Source organism: Daphnia magna, linkage group LG2 (assembly GCF_020631705.1).
Source record: "Daphnia magna isolate NIES linkage group LG2, ASM2063170v1.1, whole genome shotgun sequence".
Taxonomy (NCBI): domain Eukaryota; kingdom Metazoa; phylum Arthropoda; class Branchiopoda; order Diplostraca; family Daphniidae; genus Daphnia; species Daphnia magna.
Window position 1 is genome coordinate 17,081,977 of NC_059183.1, and position 19,277 is coordinate 17,101,253.

At 40.6% G+C, this 19,277-nt stretch overlaps 2 protein-coding genes and 1 long non-coding RNA gene across 8 annotated transcripts; 2 read left to right on the forward strand and 1 right to left on the reverse strand.

Annotated features, from left to right (window-relative positions):
- Nucleotides 1–5,925: 5,925 nt before the first annotated feature.
- Nucleotides 5,926–7,638, forward strand: LOC116917372 (protein FAM151B). Its single transcript, XM_032922820.2, has 7 exons — nucleotides 5,926–6,028; nucleotides 6,086–6,395; nucleotides 6,470–6,699; nucleotides 6,772–6,841; nucleotides 6,968–7,040; nucleotides 7,113–7,299; nucleotides 7,383–7,638. The coding sequence occupies exons 1-7, from the start codon at nucleotides 5,963–5,965 to the stop codon at nucleotides 7,533–7,535; spliced, it is 1,089 nt and encodes a 362-aa protein (XP_032778711.2). The 5' UTR covers nucleotides 5,926–5,962; the 3' UTR covers nucleotides 7,536–7,638.
- LOC123470165 lies at nucleotides 7,564–8,290 on the reverse strand. Its single transcript, XR_006643735.1, has 2 exons — nucleotides 8,162–8,290; nucleotides 7,564–7,786 (listed from the first exon to the last, which is right to left on the reverse strand). It is a non-coding gene; the product is annotated as an uncharacterized LOC123470165 (long non-coding RNA).
- Nucleotides 8,291–8,370: 80 nt separating this feature from the next.
- LOC116917371 lies at nucleotides 8,371–11,631 on the forward strand. Of its 6 annotated transcripts, none has more exons than XM_032922812.2 (13): nucleotides 8,371–8,501; nucleotides 8,599–8,684; nucleotides 8,809–8,826; nucleotides 9,152–9,412; nucleotides 9,489–9,618; nucleotides 9,667–9,800; nucleotides 9,888–10,019; nucleotides 10,109–10,321; nucleotides 10,395–10,624; nucleotides 10,696–10,765; nucleotides 10,828–10,900; nucleotides 10,978–11,164; nucleotides 11,244–11,631. In XM_032922812.2, exons 2-13 carry the CDS (start codon nucleotides 8,627–8,629, stop codon nucleotides 11,403–11,405), a joined length of 1,668 nt encoding a protein of 555 aa, XP_032778703.2. In that variant the 5' UTR covers nucleotides 8,371–8,501; nucleotides 8,599–8,626; the 3' UTR covers nucleotides 11,406–11,631. The 6 variants fall into 6 exon arrangements, with proteins under 6 accessions (XP_032778703.2, XP_032778704.2, XP_032778706.2 ...); XM_032922813.2 differs by having other exon boundaries at nucleotides 9,682–9,800; XM_032922815.2 differs by having other exon boundaries at nucleotides 9,546–9,618.
- The last annotated feature ends 7,646 nt before the right edge of the window (nucleotides 11,632–19,277 follow it).

A 19,277-nucleotide genomic window follows, 5' to 3' on the forward strand; every position in this document is an offset into this window, starting at 1 on the left:
AATGATGACCAATTTTCCTGATCTTCGGCATCGTAGCATAGAAAAGCTAATAGGTGAAACCTGTACCTACAATGCGAACTGCGTGTAACCGATACGAATGGCCTTTTCACAAGGTAACAATGTAGTCGGGAAAAAAAAAGAAAGGACAACCATATAGAATGTGATGTTTGTGCGCACAAGAGAACCCTCGGTCCCACTATTCACTTCTTTCTTATTCAACTGCAATTCAAAAACGACCAAATGTCCGGCATCATATCCGACATGTATTGGTGTGCGGCTCGATTCTCTCGACTGTATTCTCTCGACTGTAAGGCAATTATGAGACGGTGCAGCGAACCGCCCACTCTCCAGATCCAACGGTCGGTTTTCTTCTTTCTTCACTCGTTTTTATTCTTTTTATTTAACCGCATTCGAGTCCCTCTGCTGAAGTCTAGTCAATGGCAAAAGAGGCTGGACGCGGATCCTCCGCTTTAATAATAGCCCGCCAACGAGACTCGTTTTCTTCTTTAGCCCATTTTTGCACCATCCATTCTTCTTCATCTTCAAGATCCTTATTGCCACTGCTGTGTACACCTATATGATTGGAGCTACAGCGGCTGACTAAGCTATTGTTATATCTCCTTTCGTATATTTATTGAATGACCGCGGAACAACAACGGCGCAGGGCGGACTTTGGGGAAAGAGAGAAAGAAAAAAGACCTTTTTATTGTTGTGTATTCTTGTGCGTATGTTTTCGAACGAAAAGTTTTTTCTCTTCTTCGTTGTGAAGGCCAAACTGGCATGAGACTCTCACAGGCAGATTCGTTGTGGTGTTGTGTAAAATATATAGGCGAACGCGTATAATTAGGCTCGCGTGGCTGACGCACTAAGATGTGCGTCTTGTGTACAACCAACGGACGCGTCTCGCAAGAAGATAAAAAAAATCGACCCACACGGATCATCACACACAATGAGCTAATGACCGTTGCAAAAAGAATATGAAAATATTTATCTTTTTTTTTTGCTTATGTCTCGTTAGTAGAAACGAAAAACCGAATGATTTAAAGGATATCAGGAAAACGTTGGATTTTGGAGGACGAATGAAAATGACCACCGAGCCCGGCGCTATAGTAAACTGCCTGTTTCATGGAGAATAGAAAATGGGTGTGTCACTTTCTTTTTATTACATAAATCAGACCTGCGGGAGTCTTGGGTAAAAACATAGGAGTCACGGACGTCCTGCGTTCGAGCTCACGGTCCAAAAAAAAAAAAAAAAATGAAAAAAAGAGAACCATTGAACTGTTTGACTGTGGGATGATGTGTAGACTACGATCACAACAGCCGTGATGGGTGTGAGCTAAGTTGGAGTGAAAGTCCGTATCGCATCGTAACTAGGAAACTTATATCCGCAGGGTCAAATAATACGTTATGCATAAATTCCATATCAAAATGACACGCCTCTTTTTCTCTTTGGGCGAACGAAAAATAGGGGGGTATTTGGTGATGGGTAACAAGAATAGTCGAATATTAGAGAGACCCCCTTTAGGAGCCAAACATAAGCAATCGTCTTTGAATCTTAAATACATTCATTTTTGTTCCAATAATTATTGCATTCGCTTAACTTTTTTGGGGTGTTATTTTTCAGAATATTACCGGGTTCGGGAAGAATACGAAATACATGGCCATCATCTATCACAAAAACCATCGTATCATGAATAATTCCAATTATGATTTGTTTTATTCAGCACTATAAACTCATCGGCTCCGTCATCCAATATCGTAACGCTTTTGCCTATACCTGCAACCGTTTTCTTTTTTTTTCGGAGCGGACTAATATATACTCGCCTGTGTACATCACCAATTCATCAGCGTATATATTATGCAGGGATATAGTATATATATATATACAAGTGTCATGATTTGTTCGCCAACCGTTGAAACGCAAGTCTTCATTTCGCTCCGGTTGATTACCGGCTGTTCAGCTCACTACAAGCCATCGTTTTCGCCATCCTTCATTACGGTTTATTTGTTGTAGATTTGTTCATCCATTATTCATCGCCTCCGCCGTAAATCACACACTGCACCAAGGAAAAAAAGGGGGAAAAAGAAGGAAGACCTTATTATGATGCTGCCAAAATCTGTCAGGGGAGGTATACGCAGTAAATTATACCGAATAATAGAAATATGAGAGAGAAATTCAAGCAGACACATAATTCAAATTTGATGAAGCTCCTGTGTACACAGGCCTATGTACTTGTATGAGAAACACATGGGTATACATGAATACGTTAAGGGATCGACCGTTTTTTTTTAATCATTACTACCACTTCATTAGTTCTGACAGTCCATTCAAGAAAATAGGCATATCTACCATTCTATAATAACGCATCCAAATTTTGAAATCTTCTTGTTCCTTTTGGGTTCATTAGATTTCCTTTTTCTCCCCCTTTTTTGACTCACATTTTCCCATGGCATACATTTTGTTGTTGTTTGCTGTTGTTGTGATGCAGACGGAGCATTCTTTCTAGGACTAGACGCCCTTCGTATAACACAGTTTCATTCAACCGATGAGTCTGCATCCAATCGAATGGAACGGACTACGACTAAATGCGATGATGATCACGGAAAAATTATACAGATATCCGAAATGCGAAAATTCTTTCATCAATTTCGGGTGTACCATTTTCTTTTTGTTTGTTGTGTCTGTCGTGTAATGTTGTCCGTCAGGTATTTGACAGCTACAGACAGCAGCTGCTGCATAACACCAGGATTTCAAAAGAAAAAAATACAGAAAAAAAAGAGGAACTGTCGAGAGTGCGACGATGAGGGACCGATGTGTAAGAGCGTGTAAAGTATAGAACCTAACAGTTTTTTAAGATGATGAGGGGGGAAATAGTAGAAGGGCGTTCTGTGGAATGCGCCAACCCTTGTGTATAGAGACTCATAGCCCTTATGCCTTTTATTTTTCCCCCACATAGGCCTATGTAGGTTATCCGACGATGATGGACTGGGGGGTAAACTTTGAAGATCAGCGTGTCATCTTTTTTGTGTTTGTCAGGTCTCGTCAGCCGGCATCGTGATGTGTGATCAGAAGACCGTGAACAAAGTTACCTGAGCGCCCAGTATACACAACATGGGACGTAAAAAAAAATAAAGCGTAGAAAGAGAGGCCTAAGGAAGTGTAGAGGGAAACCCTTGATAGTTGCATTACCTATTTAAGGAAACCGGAGAGAGAGTAGGTAGTAAAATTTGAAGCCCTCTTCAACGAACTGAAACCTGCTTCACCTGGCAGGTTCGAAGAATAAGAAAGAAAACAAAAAATCAAAATGTTTTCGGAGAAAGAAAAAAATGAATAAGAAAATTAAATAGAACTGTATGTACATAAAAAAAAGGAAAGCAAACAAAACGAAATGAGTATATAGGCGAGTTGTTTGGAAACGGCAGTTCAAACTAAACGAGCCCTTTTTAACAGTCTATTCGAGTTCGTTCTCTTCCTTTTTTTTTCTTTTGGTATGTATATAGAAACAGCCTGTTCATTTACTCAACCGTCTTAAAACGAATTGGTGCTCGTTCTGATGGCCTCGATGCATCCTCTCTGAAAATAGTAGTTTATTGTCCGTTGGATGTTATATACTCCCCTCTCCCGAGATTACAAACACCTTTCTTAACGTGTTTCTCTTCTTCTTTCCTATCCAATAGTTTTCAAGGTTTGATTTTTTTCTCGGAAACAACCAATTGCTAATAAACAGTAAAAACAGATAAATTTAGTTAGTAAATAAATTTTCTTTTAGCCGCCCACCACGAAAAAAAAAATGAAATTAAGCTGATGGGACCACCGTTCTCTTCCAGCGTAGCCGTTCCTTGCCGATGTTATTGGTGATGCGTAACGCTGGAGGTTGATACTCATTTTCATTCCTCTCTATCCCCCCCCCCATTCCCTACTGTCCTACATCATCCGACCCCAGCAGTCTACTGACGGATTACATGATCGATTCCTCTTTCATCAGAGCGTCCAGCAATAAGAGCCGACCCACACACTGCAGCTTCTTATGTTCTTTCATCGACCGACTTCTTACTTTTTCTTTTCATTCGCCCCCCCATTGTTGGTAATGATGATGATGAAACGAGCTACAGTGGCCTCCACGTAGTCAACATTATCCCTCTTCAGCAGCCAACCGTTACAACAGATTGCTGTGCTTATCATTCCGATGGTTGTTGCGGCAGGTGAATGCTAGATCTATTTGTACGACGAGGGAGGTTCGATCTCTGCGGCTGATGCTGTGCCACTGCCCGTTGTTTTCATTATACCTGAATAGACACATTATTGCTGTGTGAATTTTTTTTTTGTTTTTTTTTTACCTTTCTTCCATCCCAAATGATTTATGATGGCGGCGCACCGCAAGTCGCTGCAATAACGGTCTGTTTCTTTTCTCCCTTTGCGACTCATGGGGTCATTACGCGTCCCTTATGTAAAAACAGGCTTCTGCTGAGCGATGACTATGTCGAAAATCAAAGTCAATTCGACTTGTACCCGATGCGTATTTCCATCTTCATATTTCGTCTCCTACCTTCTTTTTTCTTTGACTTGCCGTCAACGTGTACAACAATTACAAGACCCCCCTTAAGAGCAATCATGTTGATGCAAATTTCGGATGGCTACTGTTTTTGTGTTTGACTGAAATAACGTACGGATAGACAGCCTAAAGGTAGACTTCGTCGTCACGCGATCATGACGAGATTATTTCTTTATTTTTCAATGTCGGAGACGCCAACGGTTTAACGTTTCATCGATTGAATACCCTCGAGGGGTCTTCAATAGAGGTGGCCAGTAACAGTTGAATCGACTCTTAATCGCAAGAAGAGGACGGGCGAAAATCTTGTGAGGAGGATCGTAAAAATATTGAAGATGAAAAAGGAATAAGCAGATGTTTATTCTTCCATTATACACGCACGCTGCTTCTGGTAATCAAAAAATTCTTTGTGGATTATTTATGTTCGCCTTGGTGGCGTCGGGGCCGCGTAGTGCTGTTTATAATTTCTGCCGTGAAGGGGACTATGAATCGGTTGCTCGTTCGCTGCCGACAGATCGTATCTCTTATACACATCGCGAGACATTGTCGGCACCTCTCGAGTGGTTCGGATTATCTAATCTCTTCATCACATTCCCCCCTTTTTTGTGTGTTGCCATTACCGGTGATTTCTCTTTTTTTTTCTTTTTTTTTTTTTGCAATGCACTTGCGAACAAGTAACAAAACTGAATGAATGGGTTGAAAGTGGGTGTGGGAAAATGGTACGGGGGCTTACCTTGCCATAGCTCTTAACATTGTTTGTGTTGTGATTGCGGTTTTCAGCGTAGAAAAGACGGGGATTTTATGGATTCTTGCGCCGCTGGGGCGCCTATTTGCAAAAAAAAATAATTTGCAAGATGTGCCATTTTACAGTTGATCCCAAATCTGCATTGCGTCTTCAGCTTCATTTTTAAACTTGTACTTCTATACGATTCCAGCATAGTGGAGGTTTTGTTTCTCTTTGAATTAAACAGATATGAAGTGCACGCTACCATCTAGCGATGGCCTCACGACATATTTTCAAAATATTCATTCTAGACGAATAGGACAAATTCCGGTTGGAACGGTACCCGTACGTTACACATCTGTCCGCATCTGTCTGGTTAGTTCTGTAGTGCTCGAGCTAAAAGTGTAATACAAACCTCGATTAGCTTAGTTTATTGATGTAACTATGAAATATGAATTAATCGAAGTTGTTCTATTCTTCCGGTCCTATCAAGTAAGGTTCTACTGACAAACAAGTTTGACACATGACCTACATTGCTTCAATTAGAAACGCTGCACGAAACCCCCGCGGTGGAGAAATCTTACGAAAATTTCAAAAGTTTGCAAGAAGCCAATGGAAAAAGAAGAAATTGCAAAAACATTTATAAAAATGAAAGTGAATAGCAGAATGACCGGTCATACATGTCATAATGCAGGCCAATACTGCGCACTTGCTCAGATTCTCGCAACCAGCACGGATGAATACTTTCTTGTTGGTAGGTCGTGTAAAAAAGACCCGTTTTCGCACGTCATTTAATCGTTTAATGTTTCAGGATTTTAGTCTCATCTGGGCTAGTGCTTTAGCCTTGCAATGGTCGTCTTCTCTCGACAACGACTTGCAATGGAGAAGTGTCGACTGGAATAAGGACGGAAAACCTGATTCTTCAAAAGATGCTTGGATAATATCAGCTCGTTCTAGGGCCGCCCAAGTGATTGGTGGATTTGTATCTAGCGAATTGAAGAATGGACTAAAATCACGACCGTCTACAACAACTTTGCTACGCCAAAATAAGGCAGATCTGTCGCGCATCAAATGGGCGCACGGCGTTAACAGCAAGATTCAACTAAATAATTCAATTCGTGGTGTGTAATCGATTGTTTATTCATACAAACAACTAGTATTAGCATGTCCTTCTGAAAAAATGTTGTTCCAACAGGAAACGCCATGATTATCGAAGGTGATGTATCTATGGGTTCCATCGACAGTCGTGATGGAATGGATCTCCCGATCATGGCCCATCCACCTTTGAAGACCTCAGACCTGAGTCTGACAGAATTCGTGGACACTGTTCTCCATAGCAAAACATCTAAGGGAATGAAATTTGATTTTAAACAGCTGGAGGTAGTAGAACCGTCTTTTAAAATCATCAAATCTCGGGCCAACGAGGTACGAAGTAAGGCAAAATTTGAATTTGAACTTATTTTATTCATGATTTTTGTCGATTCCCGATGTGGGCAGATGACTGGCTCTTTGTGGTTGAACGCGGACATTGTCCAAGGACCAGTAAATGCCTCTACAAAACCAGTCGGTGAGAATTTTTAGGCAAACAGCTAAATAAACAAGGAAACTGAATTTCGTGAAGTTGTTTTTTCTATCAGCTGCATTAGTTCTCGTCTCTAGAACGTTGCTACTTATTTGTCTTCTTCCTTTGCAGAAGCTGCCCAGTTTTTGAAACTCGTCAAGCATTATTTTCCGTACGCAATCCTATCCGTTGGATGGACAACAAAGTTGTTTTTCATCTCCTCTTACATCAATTCAAAGAAATCTTTGTTCTGTTAACCGTTATTTTCTCTGGAAAGGTTTGGTCCTCAACTGACTTTGCCGTTGCAGATCATCAACGATGGATCGTACACAATGGATCACATGATTCAAATGCGTGATGTTCTGAAAGCGGCTGAAATCCAACAACCGATTACCTTTCCAATTCGTGCGGGGTTGTCAACCTCTCCGGAAGCTCACGCAAGCATTTTATGGTTACTCAAACAGGTAACTGTCTCTTCCTAATTGAAATAAACCAAAATTACTTTTTAATGGCAATAAAAACAACATTTTCCCTGTGTCACTTTTAGTTTGAGAATAGTTCACTTACCATTTGGAGTGCAGATTACGACATGGTGGATGTTCCTGGATTGATGAAACTCGTCAATCACATTGGCAAAGAAAATATTTACGTCGATGTGCCTAGTGGACTGAATTGCGAGATTCAACATTTCGAAGAGTAATCCTTTTCATTAGTTTTCTTTAAAAATATTTCAATAAGAATTAGTGTAAATTCTAAAAGAGCACATATACACAGTGAATAAAATCGTATGACATCAAACAGAATTATGCCATTGTTGTGATTGCAGTCTTCAACATATGCACAAGGCATTGTCTGCATTATTATGTCGTTTCTTCTCTCACGAGTAGGCAATCTAACTCGCATCCGCCAACAGTTTTTCAATTCCGCCATTCAACCGCCATTCGTGATTCACTGAGAAAACATGCAACAAAAAAAAAATGCTTTTGTCATGAACAAAAGAGGCAGGACGCGCTTTTTTCTCGTTATTTCACGGGATTAAGAATGAAGTGAAAAGGCAGAGGAAGAAAAGGGAAAAAAGAAGGGACGAAAAGAAAAGTTCGTTAAACAGGGAACAAGTTGTGCAACGAAAGCGATCTTGGTTCAGCACAAAATGTATAGGAAGGGGTGCCAACCGGAGGCAATTGAAAAAACAAAACAAAACAAATTAGCTACGTTGCGTAAAGATGAGAAGAAAAAAAAAACTTTCGTTGCTTAAAATTTAACTGACCACTCCTTGAATTAAATTGGTGCATCGATTGGGTTACTTCAGTTTTGTATTATGCATACCTTTCACTCCCACTCGCGATCTTTAATGCATTCGATTGTCGCATAGAATTTTTGTGCTGTGAAACCACAAGAGAAATACAAGTCCTTTCAAACTGCGTGTGAAGGAATCCTTCTAAAGTTCAATTCCGTGCACCTCCCGTAGAGGGCGAGCAACGCCGGTCGAGATGAGAATTTGCCCATCCAACAATCACAAACAGCGACGGGTTCGAACAGTCGGTTCGGAACTGCGAGTGAACCTCGCACGCATTGTTCTCTGTTCGTCTAGAATAAACAACCACTCTCCAAGCTCCTTTATTGTATCACATTTAAATCTTAACACCGTATATTGGACATCTCTTTTGTAATTAAAATTTTCCCATTTGACGTGCCTTCTTGGCCACATTTATTTAAAAGAAAAGAATTGCTATTTTAATTATTGGCCCATTGAACGACGACAGTAGGTATCGTTCGATATCTCGGCAGAAAATGTTAAGCCAATTTGTGATCCTGCTCTGCGCAACGTCCGCCGTTTTCAGTGACCGCCGTAAGTCCTTCTCCTAATTTTCTTACGTGTCATGTTTTTTTGTTTTTTTGTTTTTATACTACCATATTTTAGAAAATGAATTTCTTTTGATTGTTTGTCTCTTCTCAATGCTTCGTCTTGGAAGTGGGTTCATGTGGATTACGTGAGTTGAGTAAAAGATTCCATTACTTATGAAGTACAAAATGTTAGTTGAATCCTTTAATTTAAGTGCTTTATTCTGATAACTATGCTATCGATATATTATCTCGAAAACGAAATGTCTAGTGTATGTGGCCAATCTGGCCATTTGCTATATCGTAGATAACTCTTCAGTTATAAACAACTGGTTTTTAATCTACAATTTCGAAATTGGATCTGTGTTTATGCGTGAAACTCACGAGTGTCAAGTGACGGACCCATTACGGCTTCGGTTGAACGTTGAGTCATAAACTTTTCAGCCCTTTGATAGTTGTTTTGAATCTTCCTAGTCAATGAAGCTGATAAGGGCAACGAACTGCAGTCGGAGGAGAGATGCAACTTGCCACCCGTTAAACCCGACTCGTTCATTTGTTCGCTAACCATAATTCCATCGTGGACTTTCAACTCCAAGACCGGAGAGTGTCAGAGCTATGCGTATGGAGGATGCGGCAAAACGTCCAACCTTTTTACCTCCCTGGAAGAATGCAAAACAACCTGCCTGAAAGAGAAGGAAAGCCTTTCAAATTCTCCTATCATTCTTCGTCAAAACGGTATAAGAAACTTATCTGCACACCTTAACGTTGGATTGCAGAGCATTTCAACTTAACACGCATCGTATTTAAAAAGCTACGGCGAAATCTGGCCGGGGAGTGTGTCGCTATCGTGATGTTACCTACATTATAGGTCAAGAAATTTTACAAATCAACCAAGACGATGCATGTAAAACGGACTGCAAATGTGAGGCGAGTGATAACCAGTAAGTGCCGTTATTCGTAAGTTTCCAAATCCTATTCATTAAATGAAGTGAACAACTTTTTAGTAAAGGAGGAGCCACTATCAAATGTAACCAAATCTCTTGCGACGAACCTCTCCCTCCGCCAGAAGAAGGCTGTGTTGTAGTCACGTTACCCCGAGCTTGTTGTCCGTCCATCAAATGTCGTAAATAGAAAATAACGGTGAACGTGTTTATTGATAAAATACTAGTTTATTCCCCCCTTTTTTTTTTTTTTTTTTAATTATTCATAGCTGAACGAAATTTAGTTGGTGTGGGTCCTTCGGATGACATTTGCGTCTTTAACGGTAAAGGTTACCTGAAAGGACAATTGATTCCTACCGGCGAGGTTTGCAGAAAGTGTACCTGCGTTGAAGGATTTTACGGTGTGAATCATTTAAATTAATGATTTAATATTTTTAAAATAATAATAATTATTATATTATTTGTTTGATTTTTACCGTGCGCAAAACAGGTTTGTATGGCCCTGGTTGTCAGGAAGTGCATTGCATATTAGACGATCGCATTGGATGCAACCCCGTTTACACTCCTGGAGTTTGTTGCCCAACCAGTTACAAGTGCAATTCACCTATAACAAAAGTTTTCCCTCAAATAAAATCAGATCTTTCCCGCATAAAGTGGGGTCATGGAATTAACAGTAGAATCCAACTCTTCAAATCTCTTCATGGTCGGTATACAGTCCTGACAGCTGCTTCAAATATTTGACAAAACTAACTTGGTTGTTTCTACGGATTTTGAAGGACGCGATATGATGATCGAAGCAGACGTTTCCGTGGGTACGATTGCAGGTGGCGACGCGACAGTTACGACAATCATGGCTCATCCACCTTTGAACACATCGGATTTGAGCCTAGAAGAATTCCTAGATACTATTCTCGATAGCAATACAACTAAAGGAATCAAACTTGACTTTAAGGATTTGGAAGTAGTCGAACCATCCTTAATCGCCATCAAATCACGGGCCAGCAAAGTATAGCACATTGAATAGCTAGCAGGATAGAATTGCTTACGCCATAACTTGTACGGTTTTATTTTGCAAAGATCATCGGACCTCTGTGGTTAAACGCGGACATCCTACCAGGACCGGTGAACGCTTCCACGAAACCAGTTGGTAAGAGCAATATCGAATTCAGAGCAATTTGATCGCTAAGAATCGTTCAATTCTCTTTGCAGAGGCATTGCGGTTTCTCAGTCTAGCAAAAAATTATTTTCCCGAAGCAGTCCTCTCTGTTGGCTGGACTACTAGGTAATACCGTTAACTTTTCTAAAACGTTTAGACATTAACCATGCATTAGCTTTACCTAAAATTGTGTTCTTTAAAAGGTTTGGACCGCAAATGGCTTGGCCTTTGCAAATCATCAACGAGGGATCGTACACCTTGGAGCACGTGGCTCAGATGCGGGACGCTCTAAAAGCGGCCCAAATTCGCCAGCCAGTTTCCTTTCCAGTTCGGGCGGGATTATTAACTTCACCAGAATCTCAGAAAAACATACTGTGGTTACTCGAAGAGGTATCTTAAAAATGCCTCTTTTTAACAGGCATCGACATAAAATTTTAACACTGTAACACAATTTTGTTTTGTCGCTTAGATCGAAGATAGTTCTCTGACCATTTGGAGTTCCCAGTATGATACAGTGGATGTGCCCGCATTAATGAAGCTCGTGAATCGTATTGGAAAAGAGAATATTTACATTGACGTTCCTAGTGGATTGAACTGCGAGATCCAACATTACGACGAGCAGCACTACTAAACTTCCATTAGGTTTTCCAACTATTTTAAATTTTACGAGTAGTAATTTACCAAGTAATAGGTGATAGATGACGCGATGAACCATCTCGCGTTAGCAGATAGGACATGTGATGAAACATTTTTCGATTTCAGCTTTCACGATATACTCCGACATATCAGTGTACTCAATACAAGTGCAATTTTAATTTTTGAAACCCTGAAAAATATATATATGCCTTTCATGTCAATTTGGGGTCAATTGACATCCGTTATTGAAAGACCAATTCGTAGCTTTTCTTATTATATTATACAGCGCATCCTAATAGTCTTATGTTCTTCTTAAAGCTAGGAAAAATGTGAGCAAAGTTCATTTTTTACTTTCTCGATTCCACTAACGAGGCGTTAAGGATTGCAATGGTGTATAAAGGTATATATGATTACATATATAAGGTAAAGTGATGAACGTGTGGAAACACGATCACCTATATCACATACTATTAAAGATTACACGCCCCACGTCCTTTACCTTCCCCCGTGGCCGCTTGCTTCAATCGGATCTATTCCGCTTCGCCGACAGGTTTAAACGACCTGATATTTCATCTGAGACCACTACTATGTGCAGTAGTTTAACTGGGTCAAGTTCACACTGGCTGGATCTGGGCAGCGGGTCATCCAGGACCCCCGAATTTCCTTTGCGGTGCGGCGCAAGCAGAGTGCGACCTTCTGCATGTTTTATTACATTTTTAATAATACTACACGTAGGAAACCTACACAACAACTCGACACGTTTACCGACGTTATTTACTCGATCTAGTATAGTACCGTTCACTACATGATAAAGATCGAGCTTGGTAGAGAACTGGTAGCTTGTAGGTTGTTGGTTAATCTTCCGCCTCCAACAAGGTGGGGTAGGCAACTAATTGTCGAACCATGACCCTCCTCGAAACGTGTGATCTTTTTTTCTTCTACATCAACGTATTATAATTATGAATATATTGCATGTACGCTGTACAAATGAAACCTATGGAGCTGCGTACGTACTAGTATAGTTGGTCGATTCTTTATACTTGGCCTAGTATGCAAATCGGCCAAGACAGCGACACAAGTCTTGCGCGGTGCTATGATCTTTTCTTGGAAAGCATCCGCGGATTCAAACCCGAAGATGAGCAACTTGATTATTTTGAATTCAAAACTTTCTGGCAGTTTTTTTCTACCACCATCTGTTGGTCCGATTCCGTACCATCGTATTTCCCCAGCTAACAAAATACGCATTCTTTCCGTAAACCTTTTACATTTAAGCATAAGCAAAGAGAATACAAACAAATGGATGTAGATTAGAAGTTTTGAAACGACGCCCAAGGCGGTTTTTCTATCTAAATCCGATGGATGAATTATTTTTTGCAAGAACGATCCTCGAAAAGAAGTTTTGAAATCTACGGGAGGTTTGATTCATTCCAATTGCTATCACCATCTAACGGTGTGATTGCCTATCTCTGGTCAAACGTTAAACAATTCACAACAGAAAATAAATATAAATTTAGGAGTTTTCTGTTAATTTCCCCGACATTTGACCTGCTCATATTGACGCAAGACATCGCAAGTCTCTCAAAACACCCATACCAATTTAGCACGATCATAACACTGTTCTATTCGAGAAAGGTTGACGTCCGTGCTCTGGCTCCATTACTCTTCGACGCATCATACTCCAACGGTACCGAGTGTCTGTCAATAATCCGCAATAGTGGCAATAAAGCCCCCCGAAACGGTATAAAGGTTCCATCATCCGGGGATCCGTCTCTTATTGCTTGCTTTATTTCACTTTAAATACGCCAGCAGCTAATGTGACCTACAGTCCTATATACAACCCTGCCGACCTCAACGTTAACCGCTTCAGTTGCGGACGACGTCGGGACTGTATCCACGCGCACTATATGCACTCCGCCACGGATCAATTTGATGACTACGGAGCACGGAACGTGCGTCTAAGTGTTGCTTCTATCTTTTTTTTTTTCTTTTTCTTTCTTTCTCCCTGTCTCTTTTCCTCGTTATGGCCGCGAGAGTAATGAATCATAATCAGTCTTGGTGGGCCTCTCCAAACTGCGTAGAATTGCTGGGAAATTGCGACGAAACATGGCCTTACTAAAGACGATAAGGAGTATACGTAATATATCCATACCAGACAGCATTGCCGTCCGTCCCTGTACACCCCCCTTTGCGCGTTCCAATCAGGAAAAGTGGTAGAAAACGAGAAATAGAGAGAAAATAAAGAGGGAAAGAGGAACGATCCCGTGCAGTCATATAAGATTCTTTCTGCATTACGTACCATATCGAGCGACCCCTTTTCCGTGCAGAGTCGGGGGCCTCAGAAGAGAAGACTCAGTCAGTCATATTCGTCGGTTTGCAGGAGCCATAAAGAAGAAAAAAGAAGAGACTATATGGATCGGTTTTAACGCGAGAAAAAAAAGGAAGGAAGAAAAAGGGCGTGTGTACAGTTCCCAATTTTTGTTTTAAAGTCTATATATATACTATAAGACTTTGTGTGTATGGCCACTGTATGTTATAGGCCTTTAATGCGTATGTAGTCTTCAACGTCGTATATATACACTATACTGCCTGCACACATGTCATTTGAATAGCGGTGGACTGTTCATGAATTCTTGATCGAAACGACACTGTGCATCGCGGCAACGGGGGGGAAATAATGGAAGGGGGACTGATTTTTTGGGAGAGAAAACTTAAATCTATCCCTTAAATTTAGATGATGTAGTTAGGTGACCCGAGGCGACCTGATAACCAATTTTTGATACTCCAGCTTCTGATCGTTTCCCCCAATAGAAAAAATGGAGTTCCATCTCGAAATCAATAGAATACAAGAGGGTGAAGAATTAAAAAAAAATCAAGTGTGTTATGCGTGAAACACACCCTCCGATCATCGATACAAATCGAGGGCGAAAGGTTATGACATATATGGTAAACTTGGTCCTCCATCAGCGCCATTTGTTATTAGACACTACGTCAAAGAAATGTATCGGAGAAAAGAGCAAATCGGGATGTATGGGCCTAGACACATATGGGCTGTCTATAATATAGATATTACAGTAGGTCTAAATTGGGGAAAAAGAAATATATTTCCCAAACCGAACCCTCCCGCCGCGTATACAAGGGAAAGTGAGAGGGGCTTATGTTAAAAAGGGACGGGGTCCAGGGTCACGATATACTATAAAAACGCGCATGTTACAATTATATTCACTGCACTGAGTACGAATATTCGTTCTCTCGACTCTCTCTGTTTTCCTCCGCGCAATATGTCCCCGAGTCACATAAGCGCATCGACATAAATATAAATGTAGACTGTTTATGGGGCCGATAGCGATAGATTTACATGTACAATGTGTATAGATAGTATAAAAGACTACCATAGGTGTATAGGCCATCGAATAGTAGAAGAGCTTTGGAGGATTGAACAGCTGCTCCGCGATGAACGGAGCCCCGGATGAGTCGTCGATGGGCGCCACAGAGTCGAAATTTCAGGCATCCCCTCTTAGTTTTTCCGGGAAACACATCAAATAGGGAAGAATAAACATATGTGCATTAAAGAAAAACAGAGCCTATTGTACGTATTATTTCCGAATGTATCAATAGTCCATTAGCGTGATTGTACGCACATCCAATCGTGTCTGAAAAACAAGAGTCTTTTGGATGATGATTGAAACTTCTTGACGTGTTGCGATGCTCGGACCAATCCCATTAAATCCATCATCGGATATAGGCGATGGGGCAGGCCGATAAAGCGCATGTCGTTGGAGGGTCATCAGCGTGAACGAAATATTCCCACCGTCTCTGCATATTTAAAGAAGTCTGGCCATCACACACACAAAATTGACTTTGTGTATGTTGTACCTTTAAACTATCAGTCACTGGCTTTAATACAAAGCAGGAGCGGTGAAAGGATATTGCGAGTGTACCCAGGAAAGGGAGAGAAGAAAAGAAAATGAAAGAGCGGAGGGGGATCTACCATAGGTGTGCATTTTTCATATGGAACGCGCATCAGCAGTGCCCCCTTTTTTTTCTTCTGGACGCCGATAATGTAATGCACCTTATCCATTATCGATAGCGTGCCAGTGAAAAATACTAGCACTCGAAGTATGAGGTGTAGGGCAGCCATCAAATTTCAAGAGAACGCGTTTCCGAGTATATTGGAAGGTAACACAAAAAAAAGAGGGCAGAGAACAGAATACAAAGTACTGCAAACATCAACAAATTTATAATAAAGTATATATAAGTAATAAATAGCCATCCATCTTTCACTGGTGCAGGTGAACTCTTGCGAGACACGACATGTCTAGCGCAGCCATTATTGCCCTTAAAACCAATTTCAAGTCTTTAATTGCTTTTAATAATTATAACTGACTTGATGTCGAATGGCTGTAAACTTAGTTGTTACCATCGATTTAGTTTTAAGCATATAGCTACAACGTCGAATGTAAAAAGAAAAGAAATAAAATAAATCATTGAGCGGAAAAGATTTTATGGCTTTGAAAGCAATGCGGGACGAGTTACCATCAGCTGCCGTTCTGCCGGTCTCACAGCGGGAAATCGGTTTTCGATATGAACGCTATACGGTTCACCTGTGAACGTGTAGCATATTTCTCGGTACATCATTGACATCATCAGGTGTTGTACGCAATAGGGTGACTCGACATTAAGGAAATGGGAAGACAACAAATAAGGGGGTTCTTTACAGAATTTTATTTGTCCTTTTTTGCGGGCGGAACCGCGGTCGTCAGTGCGGCCGCTGTGAATACGATGATGACCGGCGTGAGAAAATCGAGGTCTGGGTCCACAGAAAGGGAAACAATTATGCACCCGACACCTGATAGTCCTTCATCGTCTACATATACATCTAATGCTATGTACATCACCTTTTCACTGAGAGATAAAAAAGAAATTGGGGGAAGAAAAAAGATGTCTATAAAAACAAGGCATGGAATATTAACATATCAAAAACAGGCTGTACATTCTTTGCATATCTTCTATTTTTTAAGCTATTGAAGTAGGAGAATCGAAAAAGCTTTTTGTGGGGGGACGTTATGTGTCGCTGTCCTATCAAAAGGTAAGCTCGTGAATTATTATTTTTTTAATAGCACAGGTTTCATATCAATAAATGATGACTTCAGTTTTCCCGCTCGATGCGCACGTCTATAAATCCACCAATTCATTTCCACCTTCCCCCAACCCCCCCTAAAAAAACAAACACACACATGGAATCTAGCAATCCAATCCCAAAATTTTTCAATTCGAGAGTGCAATTTATATATACTGTATATATTCCACGGAGAGCTATCCAAAGTCCACCGCGTGCTATGCCGCTATATCCCCACTCCGGAAAGGGCAAAGTCGGAGACAAGCCACAAGCCGTGCGCCGTCATATTGACATTGGGTTTCCGTCATTTATTATTGACATCGCACCGCCTAAGCACTATACTATATGGACACTGACACACGCCACCCTTGTCGCCTTGACACATTCATTATGTACCCCTTTTTTTTTCTTTACGTTTTGTTGCGGCCTACCGTGCGCTCTCGTGTGACACGGCAGACTGTTGAATTATTAGGGCTGCGTACTTTCAATAAAAGCTATCTGTCGCCTTTTTTTTCCCATTTATATATGCGTATAGTATGGTATTATGATTGGTCTTTTCTACAAGTGTCCAATCAATATGTAGACAGACGGATAGCCTTATTACAAGTAGGTTCTATAAAGAGGCAGTTGGCTGTGTACGTTAGTATGCAAACGATAACGAACGAAACACGCAACGTCCAAGGACAGACGCGATGGGACATTAAAAGGGAAAACAACAGGACAGACGTTACCCCAATCGATGACTAATGTACTGTATATAGACATACGGAAGGATATTTGTATGATAACTGGTGAAAACAAATGATGATCGAGGTCGTTTTCTCCACTCAATCATCCAATCTCATTATGCGTTGGTAAAGGGTCTAAGGGTCGGCTAAAGAAAGGTGAACTGTCTTGCATAAGAAAACAGGCCACTTGGTTTAGTGGGAAAGAATCAGTAAAATAAAAGCTGAAACTGTTCGACACTTTGATTGCCTAACGAGTAAAGAGTTATAACCATTTGGAACACAAAGGCCGAAAGATTCAAATCAATTTGAATCGTTTGTGCATCACGCAAGCTTTCAGTTCATTGAGCGATGTGTATTTATCTATTTTATATAGCGTTTTCATGTAAGGTCGCAACACACACACAAAAAGGAAACATAATAATAAAAAAAAAAATTTCTTTCCATCCCCCATAAGAAAAGAAGGGGAAAAAAAAAGTCCGGCTGCTGTGTTTTGTTTTTTATTTATTTATTTTTTTTGCCTCCGCACTATCAAATTAGGAACAGCGGAACTAATAACAGTCACGTGACTCTTTTACCACACACACACACACACACACACGGTGGATATAGAAAGAACTTTGGGGGATATTGAAAGAGGGCCAGTTGAGGGTGGAAGAAGGGGAGAGAGAGAGAGATGTAGATAATGGGAGATTGAAGTCACGGTTATGATATGGTAGAGTGGGCATGTGGTAGCCGACGCCACTTTTTCGACCCACGCGACCGACACGCGTCTCTTATTTAACTAAAAAAAACAGAAAAAAGAAAAAAAAAATGGTGGTGGTATTAAGGCTGCATAGTCTACAGGAGGGCGCTAACAGCAACAACAAGAGGACAAGGCAAAAATCAAGAGACAGTAGGGCTAAAAAAACGAGAGAGAATAAAACTTGGTTGAAAAAGGAACTCTTTGATAGTTTTGACCGCCTTTTATTTGTAAGTTTATATTCGTATACGATTATACCTGTTGTTCTGTTCACTGACGGCAGTCAAGCGAAAGAGGAATAAGGTTACAAATCGAATGCGATCAATGTTAAACTATTGTCCTTTCGTAACACATAAAAAAAAACACAACTATTGTTTTATTTATTGATCGTCGATATGGCCATGGAATCCTTGTTTATTGGGGACTGCAGGTAATCTGAGCGATGTAACAGGCTTTAATAATAAATACAGCCTTTTTTTTTTTAAAGAAAAAAGTCAGCAGTGCTAACATCTGTAAGCAGGACAGTTTGAAAACCAGTTGACAGCAGTCGATGACGGAATCCAAAAAGTCGGACATTTTCAAAAACAAAGGAGTATATAAGAGACACGTATATATACATCTAACCTAATCACCTGCCTTCTGTTCGCTCCTCCTTCAGACACCCAAAACCAGGTGGTCAGCAGGAGCAGCAGCGCTTTTTTTGGGGGGCCCTCGTCTTATGTACCTTCCATGTCTTTTTTTTCTTTTCTACGTATTCCAAAATCGGTTGGAAAAAAAAAAAGGATGAAGGAAGAACCGCAGTGGAACAGTAACCCTCGTCAGCCGCCGCCCACCATCTTGGAATGAAAGGTGGGGTAAAACAGTTGGCACGCGGCACGCACAAGACGAGCAACAACACTCTCATCGTCAACAGATAGAACAAGCTTTCTCTCTTCTTTTGGCTGGAATAATAGGTGACCCCCCCTTTCTTCCTTTGGTCTTTTTTTTTTCTTAGCTTACAGCGTTGACTCTTTCAATTTCTGTCGTTGTCTGACTGTTATCGACTTGTTGAATATATACCATAGAGAACGATGGTATAGACAAAAATCCCGGTATATTTTATCTAAACTACGTCGCTATAAAGGACTTCCCCCCCCCTTCTTTCTACCGTGACCTGATAGCCAGTATATAGACATTGTCATCGCTAATTTGTCGATGTGATGGGATTCTTTTGTATTCAATTGAAACATCAAAAACATCAAATGGTATATGCGAAATGGCGGGTATTTGAGGGAACTAATGCTA

Excerpts from the sequence above, each read along its gene's own strand:
- LOC116917372 (XM_032922820.2), top strand. The coding sequence starts at position 5,963 with ATGCAGGCCAATACTGCGCACTTGCTCAGATTCTCGCAACCAGCACGG. Across the intron at positions 6,029-6,085 it reads GGATGAATACTTTCTTGTTG|GATTTTAGTCTCATCTGGGC; the intron begins GTAGGTCGTGTA and ends TTAATGTTTCAG. Across the intron at positions 6,396-6,469 it reads ACTAAATAATTCAATTCGTG|GAAACGCCATGATTATCGAA; the intron begins GTGTGTAATCGA and ends TTGTTCCAACAG.
- LOC116917371 (XM_032922812.2), top strand. The coding sequence starts at position 8,627 with ATGTTAAGCCAATTTGTGATCCTGCTCTGCGCAACGTCCGCCGTTTTC. Across the intron at positions 9,413-9,488 it reads TATCATTCTTCGTCAAAACG|CTACGGCGAAATCTGGCCGG; the intron begins GTATAAGAAACT and ends GTATTTAAAAAG. Across the intron at positions 10,625-10,695 it reads TCAAATCACGGGCCAGCAAA|ATCATCGGACCTCTGTGGTT; the intron begins GTATAGCACATT and ends TATTTTGCAAAG.